Here is a 20,685-nt window from a genome sequence, read left to right as displayed (position 1 = left end):
GTCTATTTTAATTAGAAAAAGTTTTATTCAGTTATGTATGATTGTATCATTTGAATTATTGTCTTTCATGTTTCATGTACATCACTTTGTGACAGCTACAGTTGTTCTTGTTAAAGTGTTATGAAATAAAGTTTGGTTGAGCTGCTGATTATCCATCCTATCCTGGAGCCTGTCCCAGGTGACTTTGGGCAAGAGGCAGGGTACATCGCCAGCCAAATATAGACGAACACGCATTCACACTCACACCAACGGACAATTTAATCTTCGAAGAACCTAGCGCGCATGTTTTTGGGACCGAACTACCTGGAAAAAAAGCCATGCAAGCATGGGCAGAACATGAAAGCTCCACACGGGAAGACTGGAGCCAGGATTCGAACCCTGAACTTCTGAACTGTGAGGCAGCCGCTCTAACCATTACTCCCATTGTGCTGCCTCATTTCTGACTAGCGTCTCGTCTTTGTTGCAAAAAATGTGAAACCTGCTCGCAACACCTGGCCTGCATGATGTCTTGTCCAGGTGCAAGTTCTCTTCAGTGTTGTACTAAGAAACAACACACGGTAATATACAACCCCAATTCCAATGAAGTTGGGATGTTGTGTTAAACATAAATAAAACAATAAAATGATTTGCAAATCATGTTCAACCTATATTTAATTGAATACACAACAAGGACAAGATATTTAATGTTAAAACTGATACAAATTTATTGTTTTTAGCAAATAATCATTAACTTGGAATTTTATGGCTGCAACACATTCCAAAAAAGCTGGGACAGGTGGCGAAAAAGACTGAGAAAGTTGAGGAATGCTCATCAAACACCTTTTTGGAACATCGCACAGGTGAACAGGGTAATTGGGAACAGGTGGATGCCATGATTGGCTATAAAAGGAGCTTCCCTGAATTGCTCAGTCATTCACAAGCAAAGATGGGGCGAGGTTCACCTCTTTGTGAACAAGTGCGTGAGAAATTGTCAAACATTTTAAGGACAATGTTCCTCAACGTACAATTGCAAGGAATTCAGGGATTTCATCATCTACGGTCTATAATATCATCAAAAGGTTCAGAGAATCTGGAGAAATCACTGCATGGAAGCGGCAAGGCCGAAAACCAACATTGAATGCCCGCGACCTTAGATCCCTCAGGCGGCACTGCATCAAAAACCGACATCAATTTGTAAAGGATATCACCAGGGCTCAGGAACACTTCAGAAAACCAATGTCAGTAAATACAGTTTAGCGCTACATCCGTAACTGCAACTTGAAACTCTAGTATGCAAAGCAAAAGCCATTTATCAACACCACCCAGAAACGCCGCCGGCTTCTCTGGGCCCGAGCTCATCTAAGATGGACTGACGCAAAGTGCAAAAGTGTTCTGTGGTCCGACAAGTCCACATTTCAAATTGTTTTTGGAAATTGTGGACGTCGTGTCCTCCGGGCCAAAGAGGAAAATAATCATCCAGACTGTTATGGACGCAAAGTTAAAAAGCCAGCATCTGTGATGTTATGGGGCTTTGTTAGTGCCAATGGCATGGGTAATTTACACATGTGTGAAGACACCATTCATGCTGAAAGGTACATACAGGTTTTGGAGAAACATATGCTGCCATCCAAGCAACGTCTTTTTCATGGACGTCCCTGCTTATTACAGCAAGACAATGCCAAACCACATTCTGCACGTGTTACAACAGCGTGGCTTAGCAGTAAAAGAGTGCAGGTACTAGACTGGCCTGCCTGCAGTCCAGACCTGTCTACCATTGAAAATGGGTGGGGCATTATGAAGCGTAAAATACAACAACGGAGACCCCGGACTGTTGAACAGCTGAAGCTGTACATCAAGCAAGAATGGGAAAGAATTCCACTTCCAAAGCTTCCACAATTAGTGTACTCAGTTCCCAAACGTTTATTGAATGTTGTTAAAAGAAAAGGTGATGTAACACAGTGGTAAACATGACCCTGTCCCAGCTTTTTTGGAACGTGTTGCAGCCATAAAATTAAGTTAATGAGTGTTTGCTAAAAACAAGAAAGTTTATCAGTTTGAACATTACTAAATATCTTGACTTTATAGTGTATTCAATTAAATATAGGTTGAACATGATTTGCAAACCATTGTATTCTGTTTTTATTTATGTTTAACACAATGTCCCAACTTCACTGGAATTGTCGGTTGTATATTGTGCTGTTTTATAACTTTTGTTGTTGTTGTTAAAACAGTTTACCCTCTTTATTTGCAGCTGTAATTCGCTTAGGAGTTGAAAGTACTTGTACCGGTTATTTTTTTCTGGATGTTGATGAATCGTCTTGACTTCATATATGACCATTTATTGTCGTCACGTGTCACAGATTATGAGTGTTAAATTATTAAGACCGTTCCACATTTACAATGGGGGATACAATGATTGTCAAATATATTAGAAAGAAGGTGTTTGTTTGTTTGTATGCACACAGTTCACATTCCAGTCTTTGAGCTTCAGCTATCTGCGCTGCGCCGGGGGTCCATATAGGAAGAGGGCGCTGAAGGTGGAGAACACCTCCCGGGTCTCGGCGGTGGCCAGCCGGCCCGCCGTCCTCAGCAGGCCCACACGATCGCCTCGCTTCAAGGGCACGACGAGGCTGAAGGACACGGAGCCGCCGCAGCCGCACGCGTCCTGGCCAGAAGCCGCCGAGCTGCGGAGCCTCTGGATGCTGCGCTGGGACACGGACAGGACCGCCTCCACGGACTCGCGGGGCTGTGCTGTCAGAAGGCCAGAGACCAGGTAGCGGCCGTCTTGCGGGACTGTGAACAGTCCTGTGGAAGGGGAAAATGACCATGTTTTTATCAAATGCAGTGATTGTTTTTTTTCTTCTTTCAAATCATTTTATTCTCAAGATTGACAATTTTAATTTCATAAGACTACAACCTTTTTTCTTAAAAACTACTCGTAAGATTGTCTCTTTTTTTGAAATTATAAAACTTCTTAAAATTATATTTCAGTGTAGCCATACTGCTTCTCTGTAAATCAATGTTAATTTTTATTAGGCTATGCTTTGTCGTGTACTATTAATGCAAGTGGTAAGCTATATTTTTTTAGGATATCTGACTGAGTTTATACTATGTGTAAATGAAAACCAAAGGTTAACTTTGTATTAAAATCTAAAATGCCTAAATGTCACCTGGAAGTAAATCACTTTCATGTGATAGTATTGTAAAAGTGGTATTCCTCAGGGCTTGCTACTCGAGCCTTTGTTCATCTGTTGGTCGTAAATGTATGTGATATTTTGCTAAATTCACATGGTTGAGGTCGATTTGATGATGTGCACAATTTTGTAGGAGCAATATGAAGAATTGTCAAAGTATAATTAAAAGTTTACACCTTTACCTGTGTGGGGACTGTAGTGGCCGCCATCATTGAGCAGAACCTTGTCGAAGCGAATGATTCCAAACTCTCCTGAGAAAGGCTGCAGAGTGAGGCCGACTGAGAAAGAGAAAGGATCGGCCAAGGCGATGCGCTCTACCGGAATGCCTTGCAACAACAAGAACAACAACGTATGTCATAAAAAACAATGTGAATTAGCTTTTCATTGAAGGCTCCACTCAGTGTCGTATTTTCAAACAAGACTTTACCAAGTGATTCCACTGGAGCTTGGTGCGATGGGTTCCAGGGCACTTTAGCTGCTAGTGGACCTGCCAATTACCAAAACACAGAAAGTGCTGGACATTATTTCCGGAGAAATATTACCTCTGGCAGAGATGATATATTTCTAGCGCTGATTGGTTGTTTGCTGGATTACACAAAAACAATGTAATCGAGATCTTGTACACACCTAGGAAGTTTTACACCAAGCTGAAAATAAAGATCGAATAAAGTTGTACAATTATTGTATAAGGATATTGTTGTAATTTCATGAGAATAAAGTCATAATATCAGAAGAGTTGTAATTTTGAGGAAATGTTATTTCTATCAAATGCCAACGTTTTACTGTAACAAAAATATATTCTCCGAAAAATATCCCTTTTGTTGTGCAGTTGACTTTTTTCTTGTACTATTATGAACATATTTTGGTGATATTTCCAGTAATGTTTTTTCATTAAAAAAAAAAACCAATCCTATTGCAACTCTATTCTTTAAATGGTGAAGCTTTTTTCCCTCATATCTACACCAACTATTTTGTTAATTTTTGAGCCATTTTCTTTATCACTGTGGCATTCAGAGCCATTAAATGTGCAAAATAGATCTGCGAAAATTATGTTTTTCTTTTCACGTTTGTCGACAGCCTTTTATTTAATTTTTCTAATCGCCTGAGTGGATAAATAATGAAGGTTAATGATACAATGCAGGCGTATGCAGGAGGTGCTGATCCCAGTTAGGCTTGTTTGGCCTTGGCGGAGGTCTGCTCTGCTTTATTTGTATGATCTAGACGCAAATATGTGTGGCGAGAGCGTTTAACTCTGCAACCAAGGGGGAAAGTCTTTTGTCAAACATCTGCAAGTGGGCTCAAATGCCTCCCACGGTGCATCCACACCTACTTCAATCCAAACATCCTCTTTCCTCGCACTCGTGCTGGCGGAACTTTTTGCACAACTTCACTTCTCACGGTGTACATGTGCAGTTGCGCATATATGTAATTCTATACTGTACCTCTGGGGGTGCTCCTCTCGGGCTTGAACGATACTGGCTGCACGGGAGGATATCCTGCAAAAAGACAAGAAGGTACATCGTCAACGTGTGGGCGTCCAATACAAGCGTTGTAGGAACATTTTTAATTAAAATTTAATTAAAAATGACTACACCAGACAGCTCGCGGTAAGGGCGTAGAACAGTGGTACTTTGCCCAGCTAATTAGCTCATTAAAATAAAATATTGACAAAGCTGCAATTTTATTCAAATAAAATGAAATAAATATATACATTGTATACGTATATTTTGCCATTGTGGAATTGAATTTGTCTTTAAGGGCATGGAACCCATTTGATAACGACTCAAAATGGATGCCACATGCTTCACGACAAGGTGGCAGAACCAATCAACAAAAATTGTAGAAAGAAAATATTTTTCAAAAATATATTTTTTAAATATGCAAAAAATGTATGGGACAAGGCAAATAGAAAAAGAAAGAAATATTTATATATTTAGGTACAACAAAGATTTTTGAAGAAGTCCATCTTACTCTTAAGTTTTAATTTATAGTGCATATAACCATATTTCCTAACTGAAACTGGCGCCACACACTTCACCATAAGGCAACAGAATCACGTGATTCCTCCCAGCCAATAAGCAAATATGACTAAAGATTTTAAAGCAAGGAATGTGATCAAAATTATTTATAAAGTTATATGTTCTATATAAAAATAACGTCACAAATGTCTTTATATGTGTGTGTATATATATATATATATATATATATATATATATGCTGTATATTTAAAACAAATTCTATCGCAGACCCACGTGATTTCTCCCAGCGAATCAAGGAAGCCAGCTGATAACCAGGTGCACATGCGCACTATTAATGATAAAAGCGCAGTGTATTCAAGTGTATCAACGGCGCATATGCATACCAAACATTTTTTGGGGGATTATTATTATTTTTTATTTGGAGACTCTTTCAAACGAACAAACCTTGTGACAGAGGTGGGGGATTCGAGTTAGACCGGAGTTGCCAATTTTAGGGTTTGGGACTTGCTGGGCTGAGCGACTTCATTGAGCGAGCGTGACGGAGGGAACGCCGAAGATTATTACATTTGCATTTATTGATGAGCTTTTTGGTGAAAACAAAGACAAGAGCAACATTGCAAGGTTTGCAACTCGAAGATAAAAGACACAACGTCGACCAGGACTGCATTCATCTGTCAGACGCAGGTAAGCTAGCTAGGTTAGCTTCATAGTTGGTTCACCGTTACCCAGGCAAACATGAACTAAACGTCTTGCATTGATTGAGAGGACAATGATTGTGATATATATATATATATATATATATATATATATATATATATATATATATATATATATATATATATATATATATATTTTTTTTTTTTTTTTTGCATAGACATGTAAACAGAGACTCCACTTTGAGTGGCTTTTCTCGTTGCTGCACGTCTGCCATATTGGATGTGTCCTGTCCGACCATAAACTAAGGCAAGAAGTGAATGGAGTGAACTTTATAAAGTGACAAGCTCCAAAGTGCACACAGTTAATGTCTCTCATTCACCTGTTTACATACACACTAATGTATTTCGGAAACAGACTAGCACCAAAAATAACATATGTAGCTTTGAAATCTGATGATTACACGTTTACTCTCGTACAATATATTCCAGTATTTATCAGCACAGTAACCGTGTTAGATGCATTTTGTTGCAAAAATAAATAATTGTAGCTATAATAATAATAGTATATATGCATTTATTCCATACTCTGTTGATGTTCATTTAATTTCTAGAGGCAGAAATGTAATTATTCTTGTGTTCAATTTTTAGGTGTTAAGCTAATTTTTTGTACTATAATCAGTGAAAAAAAACATTCTATCAACACCACTCCAATATATGTTGTGACTGAGCAAGATGGTTTGACTTGCTTATTAATTTTTTTGCCAACCAATATGCATTCATGAAGCTTTAAAATTTTACACACAGACTTCAAGTTTATCCAGTGAGGTTAGTGGGTTGGGGAAAAAGCAACAACTTCTGGTGGTCATTTTAGAACCAGAGCAAAATGTTTATGTGCACCCCCGCTGACCCTACCTGGCGCTCCCGCAAATCCTGTGAGGGGCGGGCCGGCCGAGTCCTCGGAGCCCCTCCTCACCGTCACCCTGCGTGCGTACCCGGGCGGGCCTGCCTCGCCCGACTCCACCACGGGCCTGCCGGGCAACTCGGGGACGCCGTGGCTCCCGGGCCACTGGGGGGCGGCCGGCTGACTGCGGGGGGCCGTCCTCACGGGCTGCCTGGGCGGGGGGATGATGAGGGGGATGTGGATTTGGTGAACACGGCCTCTGGTCGGATCCGGCGGGGATGCCGGAGACTCTGGTCTGAGGAGAACTCCTGCGGACGCAATAAAATAACAATGTGGCTGAGTGATGGTTTGAGCCCCGTGCGGGGGTCATAGCAGGATGACGGGATGTGATGGTGTCGCACACACTTCCAGGAAATCATCAACACTCATTGCTGATGTTTACATGAGCACCATCAGCTTGTGCGGGAAATGCTCTCAAAGCAAACACTAACAGGAACATCATACACACAAATTCCATTCACGAGGTTCATCTAAGGGCGGACTGGCTTCAAGTCTTCCTTTCAAAGCCTAAATCTGGTTTAAAACTGTGACCTAAAACCCTAACCCTGGCTTGAAACCCAACTTTGTCTTGAAACCATAACTTGAAACCCTAACCCAGATTCAAAACCCTAAACCTAACTTGAAATCCAACCTTGTTTTGGAACCATAACTTGAAACCCCTACCGGTGGCTTGAAACTTCCTTTTGAAACATAACCCTGATTCGAAACCATAACATTAAATCCTAACCAGACACAAAACCCTAAACCTGACTTGAAACAGAAACCCTGGCGTGAAACCCTACTTTTAAACCCTAACCCTGGCTTGAACCCAAGCCCTGTATTAAAACCCAAACATGGAACTCTTATCCATGCTTGAAATCCTACTTTTAAAACCCAACCCTGGCTTGAAATTTGAAGCCCTACCTACCTTCACAAGCTTAATGAGAGGGTGGGTGCTGTCCATATGCCGCAGTGCAGTCGTTACACCCCTTCATCTCCATAATAAAGTCGAGTGGTAGAAGTCATTCAGAGTGTGAGCCGGAAGATGCTCGGCTGGTATGGCAACCGGCCGTAGAAGCGGCAGCATAAAGAAAGCCCTCATTAGCTTACATAAGTGTCTCTGCGCAGAACGATCCTACGGCGCAATTTGCATTAGTACAACCACAAATGTATGTTTCTACAAGACCACAATAATGCCGCGGTAAATATAGCGTGGCCGTCAGGGCTTGGGGGCAAGTTGGACTGATGGATGGATGGATGGATGGATGGATGGATGGATGGACACTGTCCAACAAGACTTTTGCTGGAATTGTAACAAAGTGCCAAAAAGCTATACAGAAATCAAATGCTCATTTTCAGTGTTCTTCTTTTCTATCTATCGATCGCTCATAACCTAGCTGTGGCTATTCAAGCAAATGTTAGACACCATATTCTCTTCGGCACTTTACTCGTTCCTAAGTCAGAACATTTGTCAGAACATTTGTCAGAACATTTGTCGATTTTGATTACATTTGGATCGAAGAAGGCCAAAGGAAACATTAAACCCGCACTTTCATTGCAACGCTCGAGCAGCCCCAAAGCAAATTGCGCTCTTCCCCTCTGATACAGTCGCTTACGGGTTGACATGATGAGTCTGCGTGGAGTCATCGTGAATCACCACAGTGGTAAGCTGTCATGTCGGAAGCTAATAACACACGGTGACAATACCACAAAAAAAAAAAAAGCGTCCTTCCAGCAAATAAAACCATTTACAAACCACAAGTCTAATCAAAAACGAATAAAATTTGTACCCCGACAATAACAAATTTCTTGTTCATTTCCTCTATGTGTCGCCCCAAAGATTGCCTGAGCGCATATTTCCCATGAGACCCCCACTTTCCCCACGGCTCACCATAGGGGGGCGTAACCACGCGTGCAATGAAAACACACCACGGCTGCCGAGCATCACCACAACCAGATGTAAGACAGACGATGGCATCATGTAACATTGCGCCCGCTTGCGCGGGAATGCATCACTCATTCCGTGACACACTATTCCAAAGGTTCGAAAACTTTTTTGTTGACAGGGGAGACATTTTCCCAAGGACCCCATCACAATACTAACGCAAATAAAACATACCCCGAAATTTGAAATCTCCTTCTAGATATTGATGACCTGTTTCATAAAAAGGAAGTAACCCAAATTCAATTGACGTGCAGTGCTTCCATGAACAACAGGGCTGCAAACAGAGACGAGCTAGTTTACAAAAGAACAATGTTGACACCTTAGCCACTTTTCGGACTCTTCTGGCGACTACAAAACAAACAAACAGACTAGCGACTACGGCTGGGGCGGGGGGGAAATCTAATTACTCTGGTTGGTCGACTTTGAAAATAGGTCAACACAAAATTTCCGCCTCGATGCTCCGCCAGAACCCCAAAAAAATAAAAAGCGGCCGGAACCCATTTTTCACATGGACATTTATTGCAGACGGACGTAGTGATGGGCCAATGATAAACTTGGCCAAAAGCAAAAAAGGAGCATCTGTAAGTGATTTTTAAGACAGCTGTGTATTGCACATATAACATAAGTATGAGTGAGCTGAATGGTAGTGAGTGTTTTTTTGTTTTTTTATACCTAAAATGGTATTCACTAACGCGCTAATGTTAATCGCGATTGCTAACCGTTCAGCATTTAATTTTGCTCTCTCAAATTTTGTACACCGTTTATGCCATACAGTCAGTAAACATATGAAGTTTAAGTATTGAAGTGTGTCCCTCATAAAGGAGAATAAAATGCATTTTAGTAGTTAAAAAAAAATAAAAAATAATAATTTAAGTGTGTGTGCAGGGGGAGGGGGGGGGGGCAAGTAATATTCTATTATTCAATCAAAAATCAATAGAAGAATCAATTCCAAAAAGATTCAATTGTGACAGAAAGCCAAATGTTACGGAACATCCGTATTTTGTTCCCGAAATCAATGAACATTGACTCGTTACAGTCGTAACACTGATTGTTGGGGATAATGCAAATAAAATCCAGCGTCTGACATGACTGCTGCGGCCACATTGAACAGCTGCTTGGTGCACGCCTACGACATTTCAAATAATGTCACATTTGTTGGGCCCCTCTGTATTCAGCGTGTGTGGTGCCTGTCGACTGCCATGTTTTTCATTCTTCTCCCTGCAGACACTCTTTGATTTCAAGAGGACTTTGATGTCCTTGTTTTTTTCCCCCTTCTGCTCCCCGTATAGCAATGGACACTTCACATCTTTAGCGGAGGGTCCTCGCCTCTCCATTTATAAACACGTTGATCCGCAAAATCAAAGCAGTCGTTTGATAAGAGTGAGGCCGTCCTGCGGGATGGGACAGGGAGACGTCCTCTTGCACTCGTGCAAGGACAAATTTGAAAGCGGGAACATCTTAGACAAAAGATTGAGAATCTAAAAAAAAATAAAAAAGTGAGCGCTCAGGCGTTTCTTCCTATTTTGAAATCTCTGAACTGGCTGAAGTTGGAGGCTTTGCGTCATCAGTGTTTCACTTTTAAATGCCGTTTCACCTGGGACAGAGTTTCGAACTAGGGCCAAGGTCGTAAGCCCAAATAAGGGTTTCGAAGAATGTGCGGGGTTTCAAGTCTGGGATAGGGTTTCAAAGTAGAGTTTCAAATTAGGGTTACAAGCCTGGGACAGGTTTTAAAGTAGAGTTTCAAGACAATGTTGGGATTTCAAATTAGGGTTTCAAGTCAGGAGTAGGGTTTCAAATTACGGGGTCCAAGCCAGAGTTAGGGCTTCAATCAAGGGTGAGGGTTTCAAATTACGGTTTGAAGACAGCGTTTGGCTTTGAAATTAGGGTTTCAAATAAGAGGTTGAAGTCTGGGGTGGGGTTGGAAACTAGAGTAAAGTTTTAAAGCCCGGTAAGGGTTTTTACTTTGGGGTTTTGAAGTGAGGGTTGGGGTTTCAGGGTAGGGTTTCAAGACAGGGTTAGGTTTTCAAAAAAAAAAAAAAAAGGTTAGGGTTTCCAACTAGGTTTTCAAGATGGGATTAGGGTCCTAAAGTCAGGTTTCAAGCTAGGGTTAAGGTTTCAAACTAGGGCTTAGGTCTCAAAGTAGGGTTTCAAATCAGGGCTAGGGTTCACAGCCAGGATTAGACTTTTAAATTGGGGTTTTGAGTCAGGGTTAGGGTTTCAAATTAGGGTGCTAAACCAGGGTTGGGGTTTCCAATTAGACATAAACTGCAGCGTGGCCCATCATTCTTTTTTGGGTTGTGACTGACTGAAATCTACAGTCAACATTTAACACACATGCATGTATACTGGAGAAGCTGTCATGACATTATGTTCTGTCATATATATATATTTCTTTGGGTTGGAACTCTGAACGCTTAAAAGGAGCATGTTGATTTTTACAAACTTAACAACATCCGCTGGGAGACCCAATTTTCAGGCTCCATAACTCTAAGGAACAGACAAAACAACAGTTTATAGCCGTTTTCAGTTCAAAACAACCTCGTGTCCACAGCCCCTCGGTGCAGACGCGACTATTCCAGCTCTGACAACAGCTCGTCTGTTTGCAGCCGACTCACGGGCCTCATATGACTGCAGGAACAACAACAGAACAATCCGCTGAACTGCTCTGGATTACAGATTTCACTGACATTTGATCTCTCATTTTGGCTCCTTTGCTTTCCCCCTGAGCCAAACCAAAACATCTCTTCAGAATAATCGCAAAACCTATTTGGAGTGGTTGCTTGTTTTGACGGATGAGCCAATGGATCACTTAGTGAATCAATCGGTTGTTGCTTTGGTTCGGGCCATCAAACACCGTTTCCAACAAAACTCCAAAAACTTGTTAGATAACGGAATTTAGTTTTTGGTACAAACAGCAACAATGGAGTGAGTACACAACACAGTGTCTCGTTGCTATGAGGTCACACTATTTACGTACGTCTGTGAAATCCAGAATACGCACCCTGCAGTGGAAACATTAGCCAGATTGGGATTTAGCCCGGAGACAAAATTGTACGCTTCCGGTTAGCACGTCTGCCTCACAGTTCTGAGGCCCCGGGGTTCGATTCTTGGCTCCAGCCTTCCTTTGTGGAGTTTGCATATTCCCCCTTGTGCTTGGGGGATTTTTCTGTGGTAATCCCTGTTTACTCCCACATGGCAAACAAATGCATGTTAGAGTCATTGAAGACTCTACATTATTCTAAATTATGTGAATGTGAGCGTGAATGTTTTGTCTATTTGTGCCCTGAGATTGGTTGGCGCCCAGTCAACGGCGTAGCCAGCTTCTCTCGCATTAGTTATTTTAGGCTAACTCTAAATAGTCCCGCGGTGTCATTTTGAGTGTGAATGCTATGTTCTTTCCAGGGTGTCCACCGCCTCTCGCCCATTGTCAGCTGGGATAGGCTCCAGCTCAACCGTGACCTGAATGAGGGCAAGGGTTATAGAAAATAGATGGCTGAAGACATTTTGGACACTTGTATGCTTCTAACTTAGTGGTAACAGTTTGGGGAAGGCCAGGTTTCCGCCTCTGTTTGCCATCGCTGCTTTGTTTTGGTCAATGCAGTAACAAGAAAGGAGGCACCGTCCGTGGGGCCTGAAGCCATGACATCACAACTGAGGGTAGTCGTTGCATCTGGTCATGGGTGTGGAGCCCCACTTACCCCCTCCTCTTCTCCATCAGTGCATTGAGTCAGGGCCCTTAATGAGGACCAGACCACGACTCGTCAGGCTGAGGTCACCATACGGGAATCCCTGGAGTTTGATAAAGCGTGCGTGTGTGAGGCGTGTGCGCTGAGTGACTGAGCGCTGAGGTCGATGGCGGCGGCGCCGTGGTATGAGAAAGGAAAACCCAAAAAACAGACTTCTCCATGACTCAATATGTTACTCAGGGAGGAAAAAGACAGTCGACTCGGGCGTTCTGATGTTTCCTTCAGGGGGAAGCGAGAACGATGCAGTTAAATCACTGCAAGCAGTCAGCAGGGGCTGCAATCCCAACCCTGGTTTGCCACATAAATATTTTAGCTTCAATTTACCTGCCGCATTCCTTCTATAAAAACTGCGGAATTCTTGGGACAACAACATCATAAGTCACAGGAAGTTTCCATTATAGGCTTCGGCGGCCTGGCGTCGAGGCCGCATATTGAATGACATAGGAGGAGGCCAGCCAACCAGCCAGCAAGAGGCCCAGTGAACTCGTGTCCTCCCACTCGGGGAAATACCCTGCGGCCATTCAGGGGATGTGATCCTTTTCCTCCGAGCCTCCATGTGAGCCGTGCAGGCAGAGTGCATGATATTATGCAGGATTATCTGCAGGAAGGCTTTGTGTTTGTACAGATGTTAATCACGCGTGATAAACGCTGGGAGAGTTGGGAAGGAAGTCCAAGGAAGAGTCAGGTCTATTCACTCAGTCCATTTGAGAATTCCTTGGTGATATTTTAACTGATATTTTTTGCCATCTATTTCCAGACTTAAAGACTTGTCTTCCACAATTCTTGACAACTTCATTAGGTAAACCCGCACAATCCATTCTTCGTTCCATTTATCTATAGTGCTTTTGCTCATTGGGGGTCACAGGTGAGCTGGAGCCTGACTGGGTGAGAGACTGCAGACACCCTGCACTGGTCGCCAGTCAATCACAAGGAGTACCTGGCAAAAACCCACACAAGGAACCTCGCTGAGATCCAAACCCTGAACCTCTGACGTGCGAGCCTACCTATGTTGTGCCCCTAAAGCATTACTGAGAAAGCAGTCAGTAGTATCACAACAACTGCACCACTCGGTACAGTTGTACATGTACAGGTCAGCTAAGTCCTAGAAATGTACTGTATATTTCACTAAATATCTTCAAAGATCCTACTTGTATATTGGAATGTTTATTTCAACAGTGTTATAAATTACGTAATGCTCTCTGCTAAGTGGTACTGCCAAAATCTCGATGTGGTGTAGGAGTATGGTGTCTACAGTTTCACAAAATTCACTACACCTGGTGAATTGCATGAAAAGTCCTTTGTTCTTTGCAGAGTTTTTTGGGGACTATTTACCTACAATTTGAGATATGACATGTCCTAGAGAAACTCACCTGGATCCTTGGCGGCAACATCTTTGGAGACCTGCCTGGCCATGGTAGAAAGCTGGACCTGGAACCGCCGCAACGAGTTGTGCAGTTCAACGATGTCATTGCTGTGGCGTCTGCAGGTGGTGTTCATTCTCCCCAGGCTACCCTTCAGTTCTTCGATGTGAGTGGGGATGCCGTCTAACCTGTTGCACACCTTCTCTAGTATGGCCACGCGTCCTTCCACATGTTGACGCTGACTCAGGTCAGCCGACACCTGTTGGCCCAGTGCGTCCATTCGGTTCCTCAGCTCCTCCATGCGGCGGCCAGTCGTGTCAGGTTGGCCGCTGAGGACCGTCCTCCCCGGACTGCTTTGCTGCGCCTGGCAGCATGTTGAGTTTATTTTGACCATATCCTGGTTGTACTTGCTCAAGGAGTCACTCAATCCAGTGACTGCACCGGACAGTCCCAGAAAATTATCTTGGACATTCATCAGCCCTTTCTGTAAGTCGTCCATGGTTTTGGAATGTTTCTCGTTCCCGGCTGATTCTCTTTCGACGCCTTCCATCAACTGCTGGAGCTTGTCTGTGTTCGCCTCAACATCAGTGTGAAGGGCATCCAAGTCGTTCCTGTAGCGACGCAGATCCTTCCAAATGATTTCCAGCCCCTTAGGTGAACTTCCTTCAACCACGGTAGCTTCTGAGCCTGAGCACCCCGCAGAACACAACTCACCAACGGCGTTGATCTTGTCATCTAAACCCTGGAGGAGGAACTTATTGTTGTTGACTTGCACCTGCACGTTATCCATGGAATGCCCGAACATCCCTGTGAAGGAGTTGTTGCTCATCTCCACCAGCATGCTGGTAAACTGGTCCTCCATGCTGTTCAGACGCTCGTCTAGAACTTGCCTCAGCGTCGCCACTTCTTCCGTGATGATTCGCATCAGTTTCTCTTCGACGTAGAAGCAGTGAGTCTCCGCATTTTGTTCAGTAATATTTAAGCGGGCCTCCAATTCTTCAATCAGTGGGATCAAGTCACTGTTGTCCTCCTGGGGCTCAGACAAGTGTATCAGCTCATTGTCGATACGAGCGTTCAGGATACGATAAGCCTCTGCGATGCGGTCGATCTCGATCCACAAGTCTTTGTGGTCGCTACAGTCCTCCTGCTCCTTAATCGGGTCCGTCTGCCGCTGTGTTCGTGAGGGCCCGTCAGCAGCTGTCATATCCACCCGCAGAGCCCGGATCTCTTTCCTTAGATCGGCCTCCTTGTTGTCCACCAGTTTGCTCAGGCTGTCCAAACCTTGGTCACGGCTGTCCTCGCAGGTCTTCTGCAAGGTCTGGATCTTGCTGCTGCACGCAGCTTGTATCTTGTCCAACTGTTCCTTCATAGTCTGGTCCAGTTCATTCTTCAGCTTTTCGACTTTCCCGTCGATGTAGCTCTGCACAACGTCGAGCTCCATCATGGCTGGAGTCTGCGATTGCGAGGCGTCCATCAGGACACGAATCTGCCCCTCGTGACTTGTTATCATCCCTCGCAGGTCTTCGAGCATCTCTTCCTTGCTTTTGACGGCGTCGTTGATATCATCTAAGCGGCCTTGGAGCTTTTCTAGGACCTTGTCTCCAGCAATCCCGCCTCTGGACGCCTGGTGGCCGTCCAGCACGGCAGGACTGTCCTCGGGGCCTGGGACCACCGCACTGTCTGGAGGCTGCATGTTGTTGAAGAGGGTCACCAACATATTTTTACTGTCCTCCTGCAGGTCTGCGCGTAAGTTGGCGGTTAACCCTTTCAAGGCGGACTGCAGGTCCAGGACTGTCTGGGAGAGGCGCTGAACTTCACCTTCCAGAAGGTGCACCTTGTCGTTTGTCTCATGGTGACCCGTCTCTCTGCGCTCAGGCCCTAGAAGCAGGCAACGCCGTGATACGATGCAAACAAAACATTTCAACTGACACTAATTCGACACAAAATGGCTTCTTACTCTGTATGTGTTTGTTTGGATATCCAGTATTTGACGGGCCATAGGGCTGAGTTCCTTGCACTATCTGACGTTCTGGAGTGGGTTTCAAATCTCTACAGCCAGGTCCTTGGTAGCCTGGACAGCACCGCCACTCCAACTCTGTGACTTTTTTGTGGGCAATCTTGTATGTGGGCCGGAACCGGGTTTTGTACCTGTGAAAGGGTGGTGATAATAAGACAGACATTAACTGCCAGGACACAAAACACCCTCTAACAAGGTACAGCGTTTATATGACGGTACCTAACTACGACTTTTCAAGGTACTGTAACTAACGATCCATAACGAACTAGTTTGCGCAGCCCCGAAAGAATACATGGTAGCGCGGGCCTGCGTCACAAGAAGGCATGCTCAGTTACTGCCGTGCTTACTGTTTTTCATTTGATAGTTTTATATTTATGCACTAGAAGTTTTGTTTTTTTTTTTTAGATTTTTAATTCATTGCAGTTTTTCCATTGTGCAGCCAAGACAAAAAGCTCCCAGGGAAACAATAGATGACATCACCTCCTTGCAGGCGGGGGTCGTGTCTTGGAGAACATCTGTCAAGTCGACGACTGATTCCACCTCCCCCTACCCTACTAGCCCAAATTTGAGCACCCATAACACCACTCGAGCTCACTGATGAAAATAAAAAATGTCACTGTTTTAAGGTTGGCTAGTCCTCTGTCGTAATCCATTGCACAACTCACGTCACTTGATGGGGGCAGTTGGTCATGTAGGGCGGGCAGGGGGCGACCACGGGCTCCTGGAAACTCTCCACGCTGCCCTGCACGGCGCAGCTGACATTCTTGTGCACTACGTAGGCGCACCAGTTCCTGAGCGACAGGGGCAGACAAAGGACACGTTTTACATACGGTAGCAGTAGTAGTAGTAGTAGTAGTAGTAAGAAGTTGAGCGGTCTCAATGATTATTGACTTTGGTTTCATGTTCCGGTTTGTAACAATCGTGATACATGTAGCGTGTGACCACATCATGTCCTGATGCAACAGCATGTGGCTGATTAGCCTAGGTTATTTTTCAACGTACAGTTCCAAGTGACAATTGTTTGCTTGTGATCACGAGGCGGCTCGATGTTCAGTACAAGTACGACAGCAGCTAGCGTGTCGGAGGACCTTGACTACTGCGTTCTGCGTGTCTTCACTGTACAATCTCTCCTCTTTCTTGCAACGAATAAGCTACCAAGGCAATTCCTGTACTTTTCCAAGGTCTATTACAGCAACAGAAGAAATATTGACACAATAGTAACACGGACGAATGTCACACGTAGATTATAACGATAAATCATTGGTCGAATAATAGGACATGAAACTCCACACAGGAGACGAGAGAGTCGAGATTCAAACCGAGGACCTCTTGATTGTGAGGCAGACTTGCTAACACCGATGTCGCCGTGCATCCAAAATACAAAGAATATTCGATTAAAGATACACAATTGGATCCAAATCAAATATAGAGATGAAGAAAATACCAAAATATTTGAAATACAAAAATAGAAACAATTACACACAAATCATATTGGATGGAAATTTAAAAAAAAAGAGAAATGCAAGAATATTAGAAACGCTATACATCATAATAAACAAAAATGTTAAATGAAAAATTCACAAATACTAGAAAAATAATTTTAGAAAAAATAATTAGACAAAGGACAAAAATATTAGCCTTAACCTCAGCACTGTCATGGCAGATTTGCTAACCACTATTTCACCGTGCTACAAACCATTTTGAGAATATTTTGCTTCTACACTTTTTAAAGATCAAGTTGCTCACTTTTTATTTCCCAAAAAAATTTCAATTAAAAAATAGTAAAAACAACATGCCTAGCAGTGGCGTGGAAATAAGTGCACTGTATCATTTTGAGAGGTAATATTTTGGCGCCCTTACGTTAGCACATTTGCACGCAGAGAAACTTTATTTGACTAACTTGACTGCTCACTTAGTCCCGTTTGGAACTCCTCACTTGCGACTGTTGCAACGCAATGATTGGGAGTCCACAATCGCTCACATTCCGCAACTGACATCTTATCTGCGGGAGAAACCATTCGCTGCCTTATCTAGTTTCCATTTAGGCATAAAAGAAGCGCAATGGGGGTAAAAGTCACTTTTTTCAAAAGTTTTTCTTTGGCATCTGCGCAACATGTGCGCACACAAAGTCGGATGAGGAGAAACGCCCCGAGTGAACTCTTCTCGAGTAAGGACGAAATATGAGAATAAGTGACTTTACTGACCTGTTTCTGTGTCTGTGCACCACCACGCCGTGGAACGGATCATAAGAAGGTGGCGGAGGAAAGCCGTGCGTAAAAAAGTTGCAAAAGAGCGTGAAAAGCGCGCACCGCAGCGGGTCTACCGCACCCATACTTGCATTAAAAAAAAAAAAAAAAAAAACTACAAGAAAAACTTTATATATATTTTTTTTAAGTAATGGATTGCCTTTGAGCTACTGGGACATGCTCCCTGCGTGGTGTGAGTGCGTTTAAAAAAAGAAAAAAAAGAAAAAAAAAAGTGGACTGCAACAACTTGACTGCAACTCCCTGCTGGCGTAACGCAAAGGCTCCACGCCCTCCTCCCAATAATAATAATAAAAAAAAAACACACACACAATGGAAGGAGCAGGGGCAGAGGTGGGGAGGGGGGGAAATCGCTGTGAAATGAAATTGTATTATGCTGTCTGGGAAGCAGTCGCTTGTTAATTACTCAAAGATTTGATTAGTAGGCCTTCCCCCCCCCCCCCCCCCCCCCCCACACACACACACTTTTATCCACTTCACACTCAGAGGACACTTCATTAGGTACACCTACACAGTGAAATGAAATGGAAAAAGAAATCAGCTTTCACAAGATAATGACCAGGCATGTGATTACTCCCAGTCAAGATGTGACGAACAGTCACCATATATATATATATATATATATATATATATATTTTTTTTTTTTTTTTTTTTTTGGGGGGGGGGGATTAAAACAAATTTAAAGTGAATGAAATTGTTCCATGCTCAATGTCACATAACCCTGATTGGATTAGACGAACACTACCAGATTAGTCGTAAAATTAAGAGAATAAGGTTGTAAACTGTGTAAAATGTGATTGGGGGGTGTATTTGCATTGTTCATTCTCTTACCCTGTTAATTGTATCTGGGGAGTTCCATGATATGTTAGGATGCTGTATGATCTGTTTTATGGTGCACAGTTCATTTTTTAATTAAAAACAATTTTTTTTTTAGGGAGCCCAAAGTATTTTCTTCAATGTACCGAATATTGAGCCAGATGGCGCTCTTCTTTTCTCCTCCCCCTTCAATCCCAGGCTTAGGCTGCACTCCAGGCAGGAATCCATTGTTGGTGCTTTGCTGCTGTGTGGAAGCCTTGAGGAGGGAGGAGACCACTCTCCGCAAACACACACACACACAGCAGTGCAGTGAAAAGGTTTTGTTATTTCCATGAGTGCTAAGGCCTCCTTGTGCAGGCAATGATGAAGAATGATGAAGAAAACTCAAACCTTGAAGTGATGGTCAATCTTTGACACCAGGCCGCGCCCACATTAAATAGCGTAGGCTAAAAAGTGTCACAATTTAGCGTTGACTTGCATGTCCAGGAAAGTGTTTCCCAACCTTTATTGAGCTACGGCATCCATTTTAGATTAGGAAAATCTCACGGCACATCACGCCCCAAAAATGTCACCAAAAATTATGAGCGCTGAAATAATGATGACGATGTCTCAATTGACTCACAAATTGATCGACTCAGTATGAAATCTGGCCTCTTTAGTTGAGCACAAAGATGACATACTCGCAGGAAGTCATGACCTAAAACAGTAAATTGTATGCATGGCAACAAGCGGGTACACAGGTTAACACATTCACTGCCATTGACGGCTTTAGAAGACAAATATCCTTGTTGACTGGGAAGGCTGGCAGTGAATGAGTTAATTGTACCTCCTGCCATCTAGTGGAAGAGCATTGAATTGTTCTGCCTGTCACTATATGACGCTGGCGTAAAGTGACGGAGAAATATATATTCGTCATTAATAAGTATTACTTTTGAGACAAATGAAGTGAAATTGGGATAATTTCTCGCGGCACCCCTATTGATACAGTATCTCGCGTCACACTGTTGGGACTTAACTGGTTTAGGATGCCTGCTTCCCATTAGGACTCATTTGGGTGAATTCCCTAGTAGGAGTTCAAGTACAATGGCCACTTCAGACCAAATGTCCATCTTCTTGTTAAATTTCGGGCCTGAGTTCTAGTGACTTTTTCATGCATCTTGGTATGATAGACATTCACTGAGTTTCGTGTTCATTGCTCAAACTGGTATCTGGAGATGATTTTATGATTATTATTCCCCCCCCCCCCCCCCCCCCACCCCCTAAATGTTCCAGGGGGTGCTACTGAGTGTGCTTTGAGGGACTTGGGTTGGCGGGGGTAAGAAGTTGATACATTCTCACTAGAATACACGTTTTCAAATACTTGTGAGTTTTCGGCCAAGTTGGGGGCTCCAAAAAAGGTGACTAATTCTTTGAAAGAATAATAATCACTGAATTCCTTGGACTTTCCCTTTTGTTCTGCGTAGTAGTCGATCCAATGAGCGCCGTCTTGGAATCTGCAGTTGTTTGGAATTGGCTTCCAAAGACTTTCCACAAGCAAGATGTGCAAAATTCTCCTACTTCTTCTTGGATCTTCAAGGAGTCCCTTGGAATTTCCCATTGTTCTGAGTAAAAAGATAAATGGATTGCACTTACTTGTAGCGCTTTAGCTACACCATCCCGGTGCCCAAAGTGCTTTGCAGACGCTCACATTCACCCATTCATGCGCAAAAAAAAAAAAAAAAAAAAAAAAAGCACCGGCAGGCGCACTGGGAGCAATTGTCTGTGTCTTGTCCAATTGGATCCTTCGGT

General features: G+C 43.3%; 2 protein-coding genes across 3 annotated transcripts in view; one reads left to right on the top strand and one right to left on the bottom strand.

The window, feature by feature from the left end:
* The window catches only part of lpin2 (lipin 2), a 32,040-nt gene extending 28,197 nt beyond the window's left edge, over positions 1–3,843 (top strand). Inside the window, exons 20-21 of one of the 2 annotated variants that reach the window (XR_009769689.1) lie at positions 2,445–2,752; positions 3,373–3,843. The gene's annotated coding sequence lies outside the window, so the exon portion shown is untranslated. Of the gene's footprint in view, positions 1–2,444; positions 2,926–3,372 lie in introns of those variants that run through there. The other variant, XM_061694321.1, reaches the window with a different exon arrangement.
* emilin2a (elastin microfibril interfacer 2a) lies at positions 1,975–18,149 on the bottom strand. Its single transcript, XM_061694326.1, has 9 exons — positions 18,022–18,149; positions 16,483–16,608; positions 15,758–15,948; positions 13,810–15,678; positions 6,721–7,017; positions 4,616–4,669; positions 3,601–3,660; positions 3,356–3,499; positions 1,975–2,784 (listed from the first exon to the last, which is right to left on the bottom strand). Exons 1-9 carry the CDS (start codon positions 18,147–18,149, stop codon positions 2,471–2,473), a joined length of 3,183 nt encoding a protein of 1,060 aa, XP_061550310.1. The 3' UTR covers positions 1,975–2,470.
* Positions 18,150–20,685: the final 2,536 nt, after the last annotated feature.

This window comes from Phycodurus eques, chromosome 13 (assembly GCF_024500275.1).
Source record: "Phycodurus eques isolate BA_2022a chromosome 13, UOR_Pequ_1.1, whole genome shotgun sequence".
Lineage (NCBI taxonomy): Eukaryota > Metazoa > Chordata > Actinopteri > Syngnathiformes > Syngnathidae > Phycodurus > Phycodurus eques.
Note: the sequence above shows the minus strand (reverse complement) of the source record. Positions and strands in the feature narration are given on the sequence as shown.